The sequence below is a fragment of the Gadus chalcogrammus genome, chromosome 22 (assembly GCF_026213295.1).
Source record: "Gadus chalcogrammus isolate NIFS_2021 chromosome 22, NIFS_Gcha_1.0, whole genome shotgun sequence".
Taxonomy (NCBI): Eukaryota; Metazoa; Chordata; class Actinopteri; order Gadiformes; family Gadidae; genus Gadus; species Gadus chalcogrammus.
Genome location: NC_079433.1, coordinates 2,613,571 through 2,631,939, shown reverse-complemented (window position 1 = coordinate 2,631,939; position 18,369 = coordinate 2,613,571). Strand labels below are relative to the sequence as shown.

Here is an 18,369-nt window from a genome sequence, read left to right as displayed (position 1 = left end):
TGTTACCACGGAGACGTTTGCCGCTGCTCCGTGGTAACAGCGGGCTCGACCAATCAGAGACGTCTCTCTGACGCTACTCGAGTATTCTTTCTTCTGTTATTCTACCCGCGCTCGTGAATAAACCTCAGACTCTATTTAAAAAGACAACACAGAAGAAGAGAATGGAGCCGAAAAGGCAAAAAATACACTTGTAAATTCAATCAAGAATGGAAATTGGAGTTTGCTTTTCTTACTACAAGGTTTAAAGGTACTGGCTATGCCCTTTTTAAAGTTTGCCCGGTAGATTTTTCCGTGGAGCACCGTGCACGGCGGTCGGACGGATATAAAACACCATGCCAATACAGACAAACATAAGAAGGCAGTAGCTGCTTCAGAGTCTCAGCCAAGCATCGCTGGTTTGCTGGGGAAAGGGAGACCAGATGCAGTCATATATGCCGAAACAAAAATGGCAATGTTGGTGGCAAAGAATAATATTCCTCTGAGCTTTACTGACGAAATAAATAAGTCAGTAAGGGACATGTTTCCTGACTCGGATGTAGCAAAGAAGTATGCCTGTGGGAGGACCAAAGCCGCACAGATAGTGAAAGGTAAGCCATTAACATACCCTTAGAAACATATAAACATTTATTTTTTCGTAATGAAAATGATAAAAACAATCCATGTAAGGATAATGTTCCAAGCTTTCTATTTACTATGCGTACATGGAATGGGCTAATTATTTCACAGCCCATTTGCAGTGATGGTAAGAGTTAACCTACATGTAGCACTTGTATGATGTAGTAGCCTACTTGGTAGTTTTGTTTATTAGAAGCTAGTGTATTTGCGTGATAACATAAGACTTATTGGAAGTTGCTAAGATAAAAGCGTCAGTAAAATGTAATGAAATGAAATCTATTCATATGTAATAATATGAAATGTAATAATATGAAATGTCATAATATGAAATGTAACAATATGTAATAATAATAGAAAATGTAATGATATGAATTATATTGATATGTAATAATAATATGAAATGTAATGACATGAAATGTAAATTAAATGAAAGTATTCAATATAAAATTGACGTATCCATTTTTTTGTTGGTTTTATTATTTTAAAGTCACCAGAATGCGGGAAACAATGTCTTTAAAGCTAAAATTTTCTGGGGGGGGGACCCGCATTCCCCCGCTTTATTTTGGGAATTCTCCCTATTTTCGAAGTCTCAAGGTTGGCAAGTATGACTCACACACACACACACCTACACACACACACACACACACACACACACACACACACACACAGATTCAAATGTCAACGTCATGTGATTTCCTATCAACTAGTTCCAGTACTGGGTCGATGTGGCCACACGGGGCGCTGTGGTGCTGATGGTCTTCTCAGCACATGTTCGAGCTGTACCACACAATGCGTTCACCTTGTAGAGTGTACTAGAATTAAACTGTAAAATCACCACAGAAAATATTGTTGACAATGTTTTAAAGTTATATTGCATCTATATTCCATTTTGACTTTTTGGATCACAGAATCAATGATTGAACATGATGTGTTGAAAGTTGACCTCTGTGTCATAACATCTGAAGGAGCTCCGGCCAGCAGGCGAGTTCTGCTGTTCTGCTGTGTTGTTCAGAGGAACTGAGGGTATTTCCTCCTTCAGCAGCAGCAGACACAAAATTAGTATTCGCGTGTGTGTGTGTGTGTGTGTGTGTGTGTGTGTGTGTGTGTGTGTGTGTGTGTGTGTGTGTGTGTGTGTGTGTGTGTGTGTGTGTGTGTGTGTGTGGGGGGGGGGGGTGTTTATGAGTGCTTGGGTCTGTGTGTGTAGATGTGTGTTGCATGTGTCTGTGTGTGTTTTGCATGTCAGCATAAGACATCTGATATCAGGACGCTAGTGGAGGAAGATCATAAGAAATATGAACTCTAGTCACACTAACGCTGGTCAGGACTGTGGATCACACACACACACACACACACACACACACACACACACACACACACACACACACACACACACACACACACACACACACACACACACACACACACACACACACACACACACACAAGCCAATAAAAACACACAAACGCACGCAAAACACTTAGTTTCACTTTCCGTTCTCCTGGTAACCAATGACGTCGCAGCCGTATTGAATTACTATTGGTCCAGACCGGCCTCTTCCTCGTGATCCGTCTCTTGTTCAGGTTTCCTGGTCAGTACGTCTGATGCTCGAGTCGGAGTCACGTCTCTATGGATAATCTCATCGAGCTGTTCTTCTGAATACATCGATATGAAGGCGCTAATAGGGCTGCTGCTGTTGGTCTTTGGTCACGGTGTGTCCTCAGGTAAGACTGACTCAAGTTTTTACTGTTCAAAACTATCTTTCCAAAAGGTTCGGTTATGGTCCCTCAAGAGTCGATGATTAGATTCCGTAATTCGTTTGAAAAGTGTTTGATTATCCTCTCTAATGAGTTCAATTAATCCACAACATGATTCATCTTTTACTGTGAATATTTGAGCTAATATAAGAACATTTATTTTTGGTTCGAACTGTGAAAACGAAACCAGCGCACTAGTTTGATGACGTTGTTCCTAAATGTACAATCTAGTATTATCACAACCAAACATTAACCTTCAGTTTGGAGGGAATCCGATGTCTTCTATAATTCTACTTTTAATCCTAGATGTTGTATTAACATTCAGATATCATGTTGTTAACTTTTCAACGTTCGCGGAGAATCATCACGCACGCGCACAAACGCATAGACACACGCAGACACACAATAATATAATTATTAACATTGTTATCAATACATTATTCAATCAATCAATTACATTATTCTATTATTAATTATTATTTTATTATTCATGTCAGCATGAGTGATTAGAGGCAGCAGGTTGTGTTGTAGTTGAGGGTCTGGACCATAGATAGGATATATATTAACTAGATGCCTCGTCCGCGGTGCTGGCCAATGGAGTCGAACGTCACCACTGGCGGCCATCTTACCACTGTAAGCTGCTCACCAACAACATTGTGTTGGTAGTGATTCATGTACTTTTTAACTAACCACAGGTTCTAAGAAAAATAGAATAATGTTCTAAAATAGGTACAAGATTTCCCTTTACAAATATACATCAAGAAAGGCTGCATGTTGAAATCCCCATCCTGTACAGAGATGTATTTATTTATGTAATTATAACCATGTGTTTTCATATGAACATTAAACAGAACAGATAGGTGCAATAAATACATACATGCACAAGGTATTCATGTTATTTATGTAAAATCAATACATGGGCTACTAAAACTCAGCAATCTATTGTGTTGGTAACTTCACTCCAATCTATCTACAGTCAAGTATGCATTTAGACAAATACGATAAAATATTAATATAATTATATGTGCAACCTTTGTGGCTGTTCAAGACACACTGAAGGCATGCTGACACCATAGGTTTGAAACCTTAAAAAAGTGAGAAATGCACCCAGATATATTAATTATTGTCAACATTTGTATTTGGGGCATCATCGGCGCACGCGTGACACCGCATTATTTTTTTCAGTTTAATCATGTTCAACTTAAATTATATTGAAAATAGCAATTCTGCATCTCCCATCGATGTAAAATTACTGGGTAGATAGTAGCCTACCCGTGATAAACAACTAAGTTGCACGATTAAGTAGTTTTTCGAAGAGAAAAGCTGCAATTTAAACATGTTCAATCATCCAGAATTATAACCACATTAATAACGTTTTGTAAGAAACCAAACCGTTTGTAAATCCGTCAAGATTTCAGCGAGATAAGAGTATTAGCGTTTGTGCAGATCACTGATTTACGTCCGCTACAACAGATTCCACCAGAAAGCTTTACTGTGGTAAGATAGCGGCCTATGGTGACGTTCTAGACGCCGCCGTAGGGCATCTAGTTAATATATATAATGGTCTGGACAGCCAGCGCTGTGGGCTACAGTGAGCTGTCTGTCTACAGTGATGTACCGTATTAACCTGTCTGTCTGTCTGTCTACAGTGATGTACCGTATTAACCTGTCTGTCTGTCTGTCTGTCTACAGTGATGTACCGTATTAACCTGTCTGTCTGTCTGTCTACAGTGATGTACCGTATTAACCTGTCTGTCTGTCTGTCTACAGTGATGTACCGTATTAACCTGTCTGTCTGTCTGTCTACAGTGCATCACTCTATGCAGTATTTCCTCACGGGGTCGTCTGGACTCACAGCCTTCCCAGAGTTTGTTGTTGTTGGGATGGTGGATGGAGTTCAGATGCTTCACTATGACAGCGTCAGTAAGAGAGTCGTACCCAAACAGGACTGGATGGAGCGGTACACCAGAGATCACCCCGACTACCTGGAGGGGCAAACTGGAATCTTTCAGGATTCCCAGCAGGCCTTCAAAGCCAACATTGGGATTGCCAAGCAGCGCTTTAACCAGACAGGAGGTACGTTTATATCTACTGTCTGACCTCTCACATGGAGATATTCATCACAGTGTTTCCCCTAGGATGGAGTTGCACCAGCGGAGGTGAAATGTTATGTTTTTCGCACGCACATTTTTTTTTGTGCTCGCAAAGCGCACCCTGCCGGGAGGTTTCTATGTGTCTACTGGCAACATACATACAGTACATTTGTGCACATTAATGAGCAGGGGAAATAAGGAGAGATTGAACATATTACAAGTATAATCTTTAAATTATTTATATAATTATTATATTATAATTATATATATTATTTAATTTATTTTACATTATTTACATTTCTATTTGGTATACTGTTGTTCTTGTTCTATTTATATATTATTTATTTTCTCGAATGCACCAATTGGGAAAGCTTACTAAAAATTTCGTTGTACTTCACTCGTGCAATGACAATAAAAGGCTTTCTATTCTATTCTATTCTATCTATTCTAAAAACATTATTTACATTTATTGAACAAAAAATATTTATATCAACAACCCCCCTATACATTAAAATCCCGTAACCTAAATACTACAGCAATCGAAAAGGTCTGTGCCTCAAACCAATGCATCTTCCCACTCCCTCCCCTCTCCCCATCACAAAGGTTGTAGTAGGAGCATAAAGAGGCCATGCCTCTATTGAACAAGTTTTGGGGCCCTAGAGTCAACTGAAAATGTTGGTAAAAAAATAAAATGGTATATTGACATTTTTGCTAAAAAGAAATTTCTTAGAAATAAGTAGAGATATATTTTTCAAAACATAAGGTTGCAGTAAGACCATAAAGAGCCCATGCATATGGAAAACGTTTCAGGGATCTAGAGTCAATAATGGCAACCAGGGGCGAGTCTAGGTTCTGACTTTTGGGGGTGCTCAACCCCAGGCAGCCACAGGGGTATATGAAGTATATAAAGTCCTGTGCACAGGGCTCCAGTCTAACTTTTTCACAGGTATCATTGGTGCCACCTAGCTTTTCATTTAGTAGCACCAAAACAAATTAGGTAGCACCATATATATATTTTTGTGAATGGGAGTTCCTCTTTCGTGATGTTGTAGGCGGTGTTAAACTTGATGATCATTTCTTCATTCTCCGCCGAGCGATTGCTCTCATCTATCCAATTAAATGAGGTGGGGAGGGGCTGGGAGCTTCGTGTGATGCAGCGGCCCCTGCACGTCTTGTGCTTTTGGCTTTCATTGTGTAATTGTAATGACTAGGGGTGTGACGATACACTCAGCTCACGAGACGAGACGAGACACGATATTCGGTTCACGAGAACGAGACGAGACGAGATTTTAAGAAAACTACAATGACAAAATATAGGACTGGACCAACAGACTTTTATTTAACCGAGTTACACATGCATTTTGAAATGTTTTATTATAACTCTTTACATGCATGAAATTGAAACTAAAACTACAATTTATAAAAGTTGAAGTAAAATAAAATTAAATAATTCTCTTTTTTTCAAATGCAAACAATATTATGTGCAAAACCAAATCAAAGTTCTACTCCGTCAATACAGAGTGCAAATAGTGCATCAGAGTCTGACCAACAAGTATGTCACTGACAACTTGGTATTGTCCGTGTCTCATCAGTCACTATACTGCCATTCATCATTTCCGCCGGGTACCCAAAATGCTGCCAAACAAATGATTTAAAAGTGGCGGGGGCATCTTCGACGGTAATACGGGTATTTTCCGACGTCATTCTGGCTGCCTATGGCCATAGACATCTTATATGATAGACGGAGCATCGAATGCTACCGCCTACTGGCGCTGGCGAGACGCGGGGCCACCATCTTGGAGTGGTCATCCGCTCCACTCAGTGTAATCCGTTTGGCTGGAGCAATGAACTGTCAGCGCATTTAATTAATCATACCTCACTGAATACCACTGATTTTCATGCGGTTTTTTGTCATACGTGTAGCTATGATAAAGGCCACATGGTTTGGCGTGTTTTATTATTCAATACTAATTATACCAATAGTACGGTAATGTTAAATCTTGCTTGTGAAAAGTAATCCCCCGATTCCTATTGTGGATGGTCCGCCGATTTGAGCAGGAATACGCTGAACAACAGCCCGGCATCCTGTTTCTGCTGCTGTTGCTGCTCCCGGTTGACCACTCCAAGATGGCGGCCGTATTTCTCGCGTCCCAGCAGCCAATGCTCCGTCTACCTATAAGATGTCTATTGCCTATGGCTGCTTCCCCTGCTTCCCCTCCTTCTCCTCCTCTTCTTCTTTTCCTTCTCCTACGTTAGGTTCTGGCAGTCTAGACGTAGCAAAGGCGCATTACTGCCCCTACTGGCCACAAATAGAAGTCTGGATAGCTCACAAATCTCGCAAGACCGATTTTTAACCCGACGGGTAATATCGTCGAGTTTAATCTCGCGAGATCTCGTGGCACGAGATCTCGTCACACCGCTAGTAATGACTGAACTTTGAATTGTGTAGATCCTTTTTCGCCAAACTGTCACTGTCGTCTTCAGAAGAAGAATCTGAGATTCTTGTCGCTTCCTCTGCTAACCCTTCTCCCCCACCACCAACAACAGTAGGGGTGCAATGGATCGCAATGGGGAGACAGGGAGCGAGAGAGAGTAGTGGACTCGTAGGAATGAGCCAGAAAGTACGATTTTATTATCAACCACAACCGCGGGAGTGGGGAGAGAAAGAAAAAAAAAAAAAAGATTTATTTTTTCAATCGTCCTCCTGCAAGTAGCACCGGAGCGACCTCAGTCAATTTTAACTCGCACCTTAAGAAATTAGGTCGCATATGCGACCTAATAGGTCGCACTCTGGAGCCCTGCCTGTGCAAGATTTCTTTTTTTTCCACAACCTTTATTTTCTTAGTTACTATTAGGGATGGGCATTTGAAGAAATTTCCTTGATCGAGCATCGCTAGAGTTATCGATCAATTATCGATTAATCATTAACTTTTTTCTAGGCTATATTGAAATTCCCGTTGGTAGAAAATGCAGCATGTTTTTATCAATGAAATCTTTATTCCAACAATAATGTATGGGCCAACATTAATACAATACTGTTAACTTGAAGACCTACAACTGTTTAACAGTTTTAAAATAATAAATACAGGCATTATAGGTTATAGGCCTATGCGGCGCTCGTAAAGTCCGAACAATGCGCCTACAGGCGCTCTTAAAGGTTTGGAAACGATTCAACAAGACTAAATCTGTAGCCTATTCCAATTACAATAAGTAGCCAACTTATCGGACAACAATAATCAAACAAAGGCAGTAGGCTAAAAGTGGGCATTAAACGGTATAACTGTTTTGAAAAAACGGGGGGGAAAAGGCCGACATATAATGCCTATAGGCTGCAGCCGGCGCGCGGAAAAGGCTCGCAACAAAAAGATGAGCCACCCATTTACAAACAATTGCATGAACTAGTCTATCTAAAAGCATTACCTTATTGAACATATATAAGGCTGAACTTGTTGCTAAAATATCACAGTTTTGGCAAAATGTAACGACTCCAAGAGGCACCAAGCCGAAAGAAAAGCGGAGCGAGAGACAACACATTAAGAAAAAAAAAGAGCGACTCACATACGGTGGTGACTGTCCCTACTGTCCATAGCATAACTCCAGCCTACATATTTTTATTTAGGAATATAAGCATGTTAACAAGCTCGCGGGTCAGATGCGAACGCAGCCTTGTAACTGTCAGTCCAGCAGCAGAAAACACCCGCTCTGACGGGACCGAAGTTGCGGGGATGCAGAGGTATTGTCGCGCTAACTTTGACAGGAACCTTCTTCCATTCACTTTCCACCAGTCGGCAGGGTGGTATTTCTCCCACATAGTGATATTCAATTAAATGCTTCAAGACTCACAGTATGCAACACAACGTCCTTTTGATCGATAACAATATAAATTGATCGACGCATTTCTTAACGATCGATTATCGAGCATCGATTAATTATGCCCATCCCTAGTTACTATGCTGTTGTATGTCTAAGCCGATAGCTGGCAGTGTCAGCTAAATAATGCAGTTCTGAACCAGTAAAGTGATGAAATGAAAAAAGACTGTTTGGATGAAGGAATAATCAATGTTTGTGAAATCGAATAACAAAATTGAGGTATATTAAATTTATTTTGTGTAAGTTTCACTCAAAAATTACCATATTTTCCTGAATATGTTACTGAAACACATTGGTACAACATGATGTCGCCTCACTTTCATGGACCCATACAATTTATAAATTGTATCAACATACATTTTTATAAAACTTCTGATGCAAAAAAATCAACTAGTACTACTAGTCGAATACTATGAGAAACAGACCACTATTTCGGGAGCACTAAACTATGTTGTCTCACCTTCAGGGACCCATACATTTTTACAAAACTTCGGATGCCAAAAAATCTTGTTGTTCTGAAGCAAAAAAAAAGGGTGCTAATTTTCAGTTTAAAAATAACTGCTGGCATTATTTTATCAGCTGAGGGCGTTTTCATTGCCATAACAACGTGAGCTAATCAACAAGTACAACATGTTCTAGACCAGTGGTTCTCAATCATTTTTCTTTCATTCGCCCCCTAGGAGACAGACATTTTATCACACCCTCCCTGAATTGAAATAGCCTACTATTGAGAACCTGCTAATATTTATTTATTTAGATTAATAAAATGAACGGAGATAACATCTGCAACAACTTAAAACTATTTCCAACTTCAGTTTATTAACTCAATTTGTAAAATTTAAACAAGACTGCTAAGTCTGTGTGAATCTCAAAACAGAGAAACAAGAGCAAATGATTCACTGGGGTTTGCATTTAATTATAATATTTTTAAAAAATAAACATTGGTCACTTGTCAGCTTCATCAGCTTATTCCCTTTCAAAAAAAATAATATATGTTCATCTTTCAAGCATGAATAAAGACACCAAGTCCCTCTGTCATGACTTTGTAAGATCAAAATTCTTGTAAAACTTCTGACCCTTGGTATTATGTTTATTTAAAATAAAATAAGTAACCTATTCAAATAAATAAATAAATACATAAGACACTAAGTCCCCTCTGCCGCTCGCGCCCCCCCTGACACTTTTAATCAGCTGAGGGCGTTTGCCTGAGTCTCATAGTATTAGAACATGTGGTACTTGTTGATTAGCTCACGTTGTTGTGGCAATGAATATGCCCTCAGCTGATAAACTAATGCCAGCATTTTTTTCAACAGGAAAATTAGCACCCATATCAATATACAGTTGATATTTTTCTGCTCCTCGCACCTAATCATGCTTATCATGCTACGCAGCATTACAAGGCTCTGCCGACTAAAACATGAAGCAATTCAAGAAGAGGCATATATAGAATCGTCTTGTGGTCAACTGTCATTTAATAGACATCTGACAGATTATGTCAAGGTTTTAAAATTATAGTATTATTATTTCCAGGTCATGTTATACACAGCTGGAAATCGTGGATTTTCTGATAAAGACTAGCTAGCCTCTTCGACAGACAAAACAGCAGAAACTATGTTAGGTGCGCTCGAGCTGCCGAGTAACAGGAGACGCCCACCCACCAATCCGAGGTTAGAGATTCCTGAAGGAAGGTTGTGCTCGATTTCACTAGCCCATTTGAGCCTGTTCATTAGTGTACAGCATCCATCCTCTCATTGGTTGTGTAAAAAAACCCGGTAGAATATTAGATTTAAGGACGAAACGATAGGGTGGGCTAAGGCAACTTCTTTTTCAAAAAGGTCTAGTTCGCCACTGATGGCAACGCTATTGAAATTGTTCCTAAATAAAAAATCTTAAAAATAGAGATATATTTTTCAAAATTAAAGGTTATAGTTGGACCATGAAGAGGCCATGCCTCTATGGAACAAGTTTTGGGGCTCTGGAGTCAATAATGGCGACGCTATTGAAATTTGACCATTGTGGTCGTTTTCAGTTTTGCACTTTGCAGACGGTCCCTAAGCTCGCGGATGAAAGCCGACTGCTCGTAGAAGACAATGCAATTCAGTTTTGCACTTTGCAGACGGCCCCTAAGCTCGTGGTTGAAAGCCGACTGCTCGTAGAAGCCAATGCAATTCACCGTTCGCTAAAGACGGCTCGTTTGGATGAAAACAATGTTGTAGCTGGTTCTCTAGGTTACTACACTCAATTGTGTCGAAACGATGTTTCACTGATGATCTATTGAACCGCAAACTCCGAATCTGCGGAAGTTCCTCCGTTCTCTAGTTAAAGAAAATAAATTCAGCAGTGGCGGTCATATTTCAGGTGACCGCTATTTCTAGGTGCATATAGGGGAACCACTGCATCATTCAACCCCAGGATAAAGATTCACCATACTCCTAAACACACACACACACACACACACACACACACACACACACACACACACACACACACACACACACACACACACACACACACACACACACACACACACACACCCCAGGGCCGCCTTAATGCCCGGTCTTGCCTGGGCTGAAGCCCCAGGGCCTCCGCCGATCGGGGGTCTATCATGAGCTGCACTAATGATAGGCCCATGATAGCCCCCCCCCCCCGATCGGCGAAGGCCCCAGACAATGTGATGTTTAGTTTGGGGCTTACAAAGATCAGAGGCCTATCATGAGCCAAGAGAGAAGAGGGCCACTAGTGGTAGCTGGGCCCAGCGGCCCCTTGACCCCACAGCCACAGTCGCAGTACTCAGTGTAGCAGTACTCAGTGTAGCAGTACTCAGTGTAGTAGTACTCAGTGTAGCAGTACTCAGTGTAGCAGTACTCAGTGTAGCAGTACTCAGTGTAGCAGTACTCAGTGTAGCAGTATACTCAGTGTAGTAGCAGTACTCAGTGTAGCAGTACTCAGTGTAGTATTACTCAGTGTAGCAGTACTCAGTGTAGCAGTACTCAGTGTAGCAGTACTCAGTGTAGCAGTACTCAGTGTAGTAATACTCGGTGTAGCAGTACTCAGTGTAGCAGTACTCAGTGTAGCAGTACTCAGTGTAGCAGTACTCATTGTAGCAGTACTCAGTGTAGCAGTACTCAGTGTAGCAGTATACTCAGTGTAGTAGCAGTACTCAGTGTAGCAGTACTCAGTGTAGCAGTACTCATTGTAGCAGTACTCAGTGTAGCAGTACTCTGTAGCAGTACTCAGTGTAGTAGTACTCAGTGTAGCAGTACTCTGTGTAGCAGTACTCAGTGTAGCAGTACTCAGTGTAGCAGTACTCAGTGTAGCAGTACTCAGGGTAGCAGTACTCAGGGTAGCAGTACTCAGTGTAGCAGTACTCATTGTAGCAGTACTCAGTGTAGCAGTACTCAGTGTAGCAGTACTCAGTGTAGCAGTTCTCATTGTAGCAGTACTCATTGTAGCAGTACTCAGTGTAGCAGTACTCAGTGTAGCAGTACTCAGTGTAGCAGTACTCAGTGTAGCAGTACTCAGTGTAGTAGTATTTGTATGTAGGGTAGTGTAGGGGTGTGTTCTGAAGAGGCTCCGTGTCAAACGGCCCGCGGGTCACCTGAGGCAGAGGCACATCCGTCCAAAGACTCTGGCTGCTCTTATTCTCTGTGCTTTCATTTATTGATCATAATGAGTTATCTTATAGTAATGCTCATATGGTTTGTGTTGTGACGTCTGTGTGTATTTAATGTTAATGAAGAATCAATTACATCTAATCTCACCCTTCTCTTTTCTCTCTCTCTCTCTCTCTCTCTCTCTCTCTCTCTCTCTCTCTCTCTCTCTCTCTCTCTCTCTCTCTCTCTCTCTCTCTCTCTCTCTCTCTCTCTCTCTCTCTCTCTCTCTCTCTCTCTCTCAGGTGCCCACATAAATCAGAGGATGTATGGTTGTGAGTGGGATGATGATGATGATTCTACTGATGGTTATGACCAGTATGGTTATGATGGAGAGGACTTCCTATCGTTTGACCTGGAGCACCTGACCTGGGTCGCTCCAAGACAACAGGCTGTCACCACCAAACGGAGATGGGATGAGGACAGAGCTCAAAATTTCGAATTTAAGAACTACTACACCAAGCAGTGTGTTGATTGGCTGAAGAAGTACCTGGCCTATGGGAAGAGCACTCTGCAGAGAACAGGTAGAGTCACATTACCTGGTGCTGGGCGTTGACAGACTCATGTCTCTGATGGGCCTTTCACACCAAAAAGAACCAAGAGCCAGTTCCGGGCTGGTGCTAGGGCCAGTTCCAAACAGGTTCCAGCCTTATCCCAGTTAAGAACGGCGTGAGCAACGTCATGACGTCACTGCAAACGCCTCCGCTTTCCCAGCAACCCTCGTGCCTTGCCGGAACTGTACAATAAGAAGAAGAACCCTCGCGCCAGTTTCAAACAAAACAACAACAATTTCGTCTTCACGTCAATCCGTGTATGGTTCGCTCTTTGAATATTCCGATTTAAAACAAAATCAGAGGGCAAAGGAAAGGGCAAAAGGAATATATGAATAAACCGTATTTTTCTGGAAAACTGAATAATCCAGTTGCTAGTTTTGTTTGCGTGATATTTAGATAAAACCGCAATGAATGGTGGGATAAGGGCACGCGGATTAAAAAAAAATACATATAAAGACGGTTCAAACGTTCCATCGAGTCTCTCGCATTCTACAATGGCCAGCTTTATTGTTTCCCATGGGAGCCGGCAACTTAGTCTGTGAGTGGACGATCTGATACTAAATCGGAAACTAGTTTTCTTCTTCGAAGGTTGTGCTCCACACAGAACGTCCTCACCGTCATAACGGAGCACTTCGGGGCATCAGATTGCTTTAGAAAGGTACTGATCGCGTCGTGTCTTTCCAGTGTCAAATAGTTCATGAATAAAATCACCATAAGGTTCAACTGCGGCCATAACTAAGGCTAAATATAATTAGACAGTCTATTGCTGGTTGAGGTGGTTGGCTCTTTTTCTTCGCTGCATTCTGCCTTCTGATGTAGCCTATAACTATAAATGTATCTATTTTTGTTTTTGTTTTTCTGTTTCCGGTTTAAAAAACCAACACACAAAACACACAAACACAAATAAAATGCCGTTTATTTGTTTATTCCTTTTGCCCTATGTTAATTGTTTTTTCTGATTTTGTTTTAACTCGGAATATTCAAAGAACGAACCATACACGGATTCACGTCCATTGTTTACTTCGGTGTTTTAAAAATGCCGGTCTTCGTTGGTCTTCCTGTTTATGAAGGTAATGATAACCCCGCCCCCTGCCCCCGGCGTAAAAGCAGTTCTCGTTCCAGCAGCTCAATCCTGGGGCTGGAGTTTAACCGGTTTTTAGAGGCCGGAGTGACTGGCGGTGTGAAACCAAAACACTGACCCTAGCTCCGAACTAGCCCGGAACGTGCTCCGATTTTGCGGCGGTGTTAAAGGCCCATGAGTCACTGTTCTCCCTCTCTCTCCCCCCCTCGCTCTCTTTCACACTCACCCCCCTCCTATCTCTCCCCCCCCTATCTCTCCCCCCCCCACCTCTCTCTCTCCCCCCCCCCCTATCTCTCCCCCCCCTATCTCTCTCTCTCCCTCCCACCCCTCTCTCTCTCCCCCCCCTATCTCTCTCTCTCCCTCCCTCCCCTCTCTCTCTCTCCCTCCCCCCCCTATCTCCCCCTCCCCTACCTCTCTCTCTCTCTCTTTCTCCTCTCTCTTTCTCCCCCCTCTCTCGCTCTCCTTTTTCTCTCTCTCCCCTCTCTCTCTCTGTTCTCTCCCCCCCCTCTCTCTCTCTCTCCCTGTCTCTCCCCCCCTCTCTCTCTCTCCCCCCCCTCTCTCTCTCCCCCCCCCCTCTCTCTCTCTCTCTCTCCCCCCCCCCCCCCCTCTCTCTCTCTCTCTCTCCCCCCCCCCCCCCCTCTCCCTCTCTCTCTCTCTCTCTCTCTCTCTCTCTCTCTCTCTCTCTCTTCCCCCCCCCCCCCCCCCCCTCTCTCTCTCTCCAGAGCGTCCGCGGGTGTCTCTGCTCCAGAGGAGCCCCTCCTCCCCAGTGGTGTGCCATGCTACAGGCTTCTACCCTGACAGGGTGGTGGTGTTCTGGAGGAGAGACGGCCAGGAGCTCCATGAGCAGGTGGACCCCGGGGAGGTCCTCCCCAACCACGACGGGACCTTCCAGGTCAGCGTGGACCTCAACCTCACGGCCGTCCCACAGGAGGACTGGGGGAGGTACGAGTGTGTGGTCCAGCTGAGAGGCATCGAGGACATCTCCACCCCCCTGGACCCCGCCCTCATCAGGACCAACTGGGGTAAGACTGGTGTTGGAGGGGATGGAGGGGGGGAACACATGTCTCACCACCTCCACCTGACCTCATCACAACCACTGCCAGGTGTACCTGGACACTGCTGAAGCTACTGGGTAAACACACAGCTCTCAGGAGTAGCTCACTGCAGCAGAACAGGGTGGATTGTGGGTAAATGAGTTCTATGAATAGGGCTAGGCTCAGATCATTCCCAGAGTGACCCTGAGCTCCAGAACAGATTCTAGAGGAATAGTTACACTGACGTTGTGTTAGTCGTGTGTGTAGCATCACGTGACGTTGACATGTGGTTCAATGATGGAGGGATGGAAGGGAGAGAGTCTCTGTCCAACATCTATTATTACACGACTGATTTTATTTTTTGAATTATTCTTCAAGGCAAGAGTGGCCTCACCATCCCCATCATCATTGGGTTGCTTGTTCTCCTCCTCACTGCTGCTGCTGTTGTTGGAGTCCTTCTGTACAAGAAGAGGAACGGTGAGTGGATCAAACTCTCCAGGAGGACAAACACCTGATCTCCACCTGCTCCTACTTCCTGTCCCCTTCCTACGATCTGATTGGTTGTCTTCACACACTGGTGGTCTGGTGGTAGAAACCTCTCCACCTCTGAATGATGAACCTCCTCCAATGTCCACTGAGATGTTGTGGCATTAAGAATATGAAAGTATAATAGCATCAGGATATTCACCACTGTTACAACACTAATCATTTCTCTTGATCCTCAGCTTCAGACCAGCGACACAAACCAGTTGGTGAGTAAATTGTGTTTTTACTGCAGTTCGGTTCTTATGATTATTGCTACTACCAATCAGTGACATCTGTGACTGTCTAGCTTACTGGACTATACAGCTCTAAAGACCTAGATACATCTAGCTCACTGGACTATACAGCTCTATAGATCTAGATACATCTAGCTCATGACTTCACCTCCTCCCATTCTGATACTTCCCAGGTTCTGACACCAGCTCTGAGAACACTGAGGGGCAGAATCCGGCTCCTGAGGCCCAACCTCTGACCACAGTCAGTACTTTACCACTTTACAATACTTATTCAGAGTCATATATTCACAGTTATATTTTATTAGCAGCCTACTTTATCACAGTAATAGTAATACTTAATATTACTTAAGTAATAACAATAATCCATCACAGAAATACATTTAGTCACATTTTAACAGTACTTCTTCACAGTAATATATTTACAATCATATGTTAACAGTACTTCATCATAGTAATTTATTAAGAGCACATCATCACAGTGATAATGTTTGATGTTTAATCCTGACTTGTGCTTCCTTGCTGTTTAGGGTTAAAGTTAAATCATGAAGAGGCTTCTCACATTCCTCTTCCTAAACCAGGATGGAGTGGATCACTGTCATCTATAATCATCACAATCAGGCTTGGGACTTCAGCTAACTAAAGATGCTATGTTTGCTAAATTACAACTCCCCAAGCAATGTTATACTTAAAAGGAGCAAGTAAGTTACATATTAATTTAGTCTTTCGGCCTGTAGCATATAAACAAAATGAAGCATAATCCTAACTGCATTTGAAGTAGACATTGAGACTCACAAAAAATATACGCTATAAGACAGTGATCATGATTTGTCTCAATATCAGAATAACAACAATGGGTCAAATAGCAATGGCTGGTGGAATGGCCATGAAGTATGTCTGTATATGCAGTGTAAGCTTGTGCAGGCCCTGCAAGTCAGGATGTAGGCTATGAGTCTGAATGAATTGTAGGTAAATAGGTAGTGGCCATCCCCCGAAAGGCACCAGAATACAGGAAATCGAATCTATTCCAAAATAAATATGGGGGGGGGGGGGTTAATCAAACTTGCCGGTATTGCCAGTGAGTTTAACATTTAATTTAGGCGCCTCTAAATTAAATTTATTATTATTATTATTATTAAACCTGCAAACAATATTTCACTGACGCCTTGAAACCATGGCAACACAACCTCCCAATGATGGTAATTTTGCTTTTTGTTCCGACCGCTTCGTGTTATAACATTTTACTTATTTAATATATGTTATAATATATGATATTAATATAATATTATAATAATATAATATTGCGCGTTAGCAATATTATAATAAACGCGTTATTAACGGTGTTAACGCAAACCAATTTTAACGGCGTTAAAAAAATTATCGCGCGATTAACGCAATTCTTTTATTTAAAAAAGAATAATTGCACTATAGGCTTTTTTTGTATCGTCCTGTTTTGATCAGTATATGCCAATGTTGTTATCAATAAAAAATCATTTGCACAAGGGAAGCCGATGCACTTCACCATGTTGATAAGAGAATTAAAATGAGAAGAATTATGGGAAAAAGAAATCAAGGGATATTTAGCATAGAAAAAAAATTGCGATTAATCGTGAGTTAACTATGACATTGATGCGATTAATCACGATTAAATATTTTAATCGCTTGACAGCTCTAGTTTAAAATAATGTTTAAAGATTCTGAATTAAGATTTTGGACGGTGAGAGTCCGTCAAGTTTGAATACAATATTAGATTAATTCGATGTGCCTCCTTAAATTGTATGAATTCAGAGTTCTGCTAGCTAGAGAATTGCATTGCTACATAGGCTCCAAAAATCGAGCTAGGTTGCTTCAGCCTTAATGCTCTTTGTTGCATATTCTTTGTTTTTTGGGGAATTGGATCATATATCCTTGGGTTATCTTTCAATAAAATACCTTAAAAAAAATTGCCTACATATATTTAATGTACTTATCATTAGGTTAGGTTTACAAGTTTACATACTTCGTTTATAGGGTTTATTATTAAAGGATGTTTGGTTTTAGGTTAATCCTCAGGATTAAATTGACAAATATAAACTAATTTGTTTTAAAATAATATGTAATTGAATAAAAAGATACTGAAATTGATAATACAAAATTATTATATTGAGTAGCTAAACTGAGAAGCGATGACGTATACATTCACAAAAACATTGATTAACTTGATTAAGGTATTTAGCTTTACTTTTTTTCCGTTTTTGGGAATATATATAATATGAACACAATTTTACTCAATGTAAATAGCTTTAATATCATGAAAACAGTTATGATCTATATGCAGATCAAATAATATTTATGTATAAATCCTTATTCAGTTCCCCACCCAACGTGTAGCACCAAGATTGCTGCCAGGTAAGGGCCAGGACTGAACTGACTGGTTTGGAGACAGGCTGCCTGGGCGGCCCGATTGGCTGCCTGGGTCACATCATGGTGTGCTGAGTGTTGGCTGTGGAAAGCCCCGGTAGCTGCAGCCTGCATGGCTTCCCGCCAGAGATCACGAGCACCACAGCACCAACTGTACAAACTGCCACAACACCGGCCTCCATCTTGTCTCCTGACGTCAAGAACCGCAAAATGGCGGCTGTGGTCACTGCACACGGTGTCTGATTTAACGACGATAAAAAAAATGTCATCATTTATAAAGATTATTTTACAATGTGGCGTTGTAATGAACTGTATTGTAAATATTAACAAAAACCTTTGACCCTGGCTCTAACTTTCAATTCGGTTTGTCATTAAAGTCAGATCGTATTTTATTGTGTACTAAAGTGAGATCATCATTGTGGTGTGTTGTGTTCGCTATAGGTGGAGCAGGGTGAAGAGACAACACCGTCACCAGCGACATAACACCTAAACTGCCAACACTGGCGTCCAGTGAAGTATGACGTATAGGTCTGTGTCAAAA

At 41.7% G+C, this 18,369-nt stretch overlaps 1 protein-coding gene across 1 annotated transcript; it reads left to right on the top strand.

Annotated features, from left to right (window-relative positions):
- Positions 1–2,189: 2,189 nt before the first annotated feature.
- Positions 2,190–17,576, top strand: LOC130375622 (major histocompatibility complex class I-related gene protein-like). Its single transcript, XM_056582662.1, has 8 exons — positions 2,190–2,337; positions 4,180–4,446; positions 12,229–12,507; positions 14,341–14,640; positions 15,031–15,129; positions 15,378–15,404; positions 15,605–15,672; positions 15,959–17,576. Exons 1-8 carry the CDS (start codon positions 2,283–2,285, stop codon positions 15,962–15,964), a joined length of 1,101 nt encoding a protein of 366 aa, XP_056438637.1. The 5' UTR covers positions 2,190–2,282; the 3' UTR covers positions 15,965–17,576.
- The last annotated feature ends 793 nt before the right edge of the window (positions 17,577–18,369 follow it).

Coding starts and splice junctions, on each gene's coding strand:
- LOC130375622 (XM_056582662.1), top strand. CDS start 2,283: ATGAAGGCGCTAATAGGGCTGCTGCTGTTGGTCTTTGGTCACGGTGTG. Junction 12,508..14,340: donor GAGCACTCTGCAGAGAACAG/GTAGAGTCACAT, acceptor CTCTCTCTCCAG/AGCGTCCGCGGGTGTCTCTG. Junction 15,130..15,377: donor TCTGTACAAGAAGAGGAACG/GTGAGTGGATCA, acceptor CTTGATCCTCAG/CTTCAGACCAGCGACACAAA.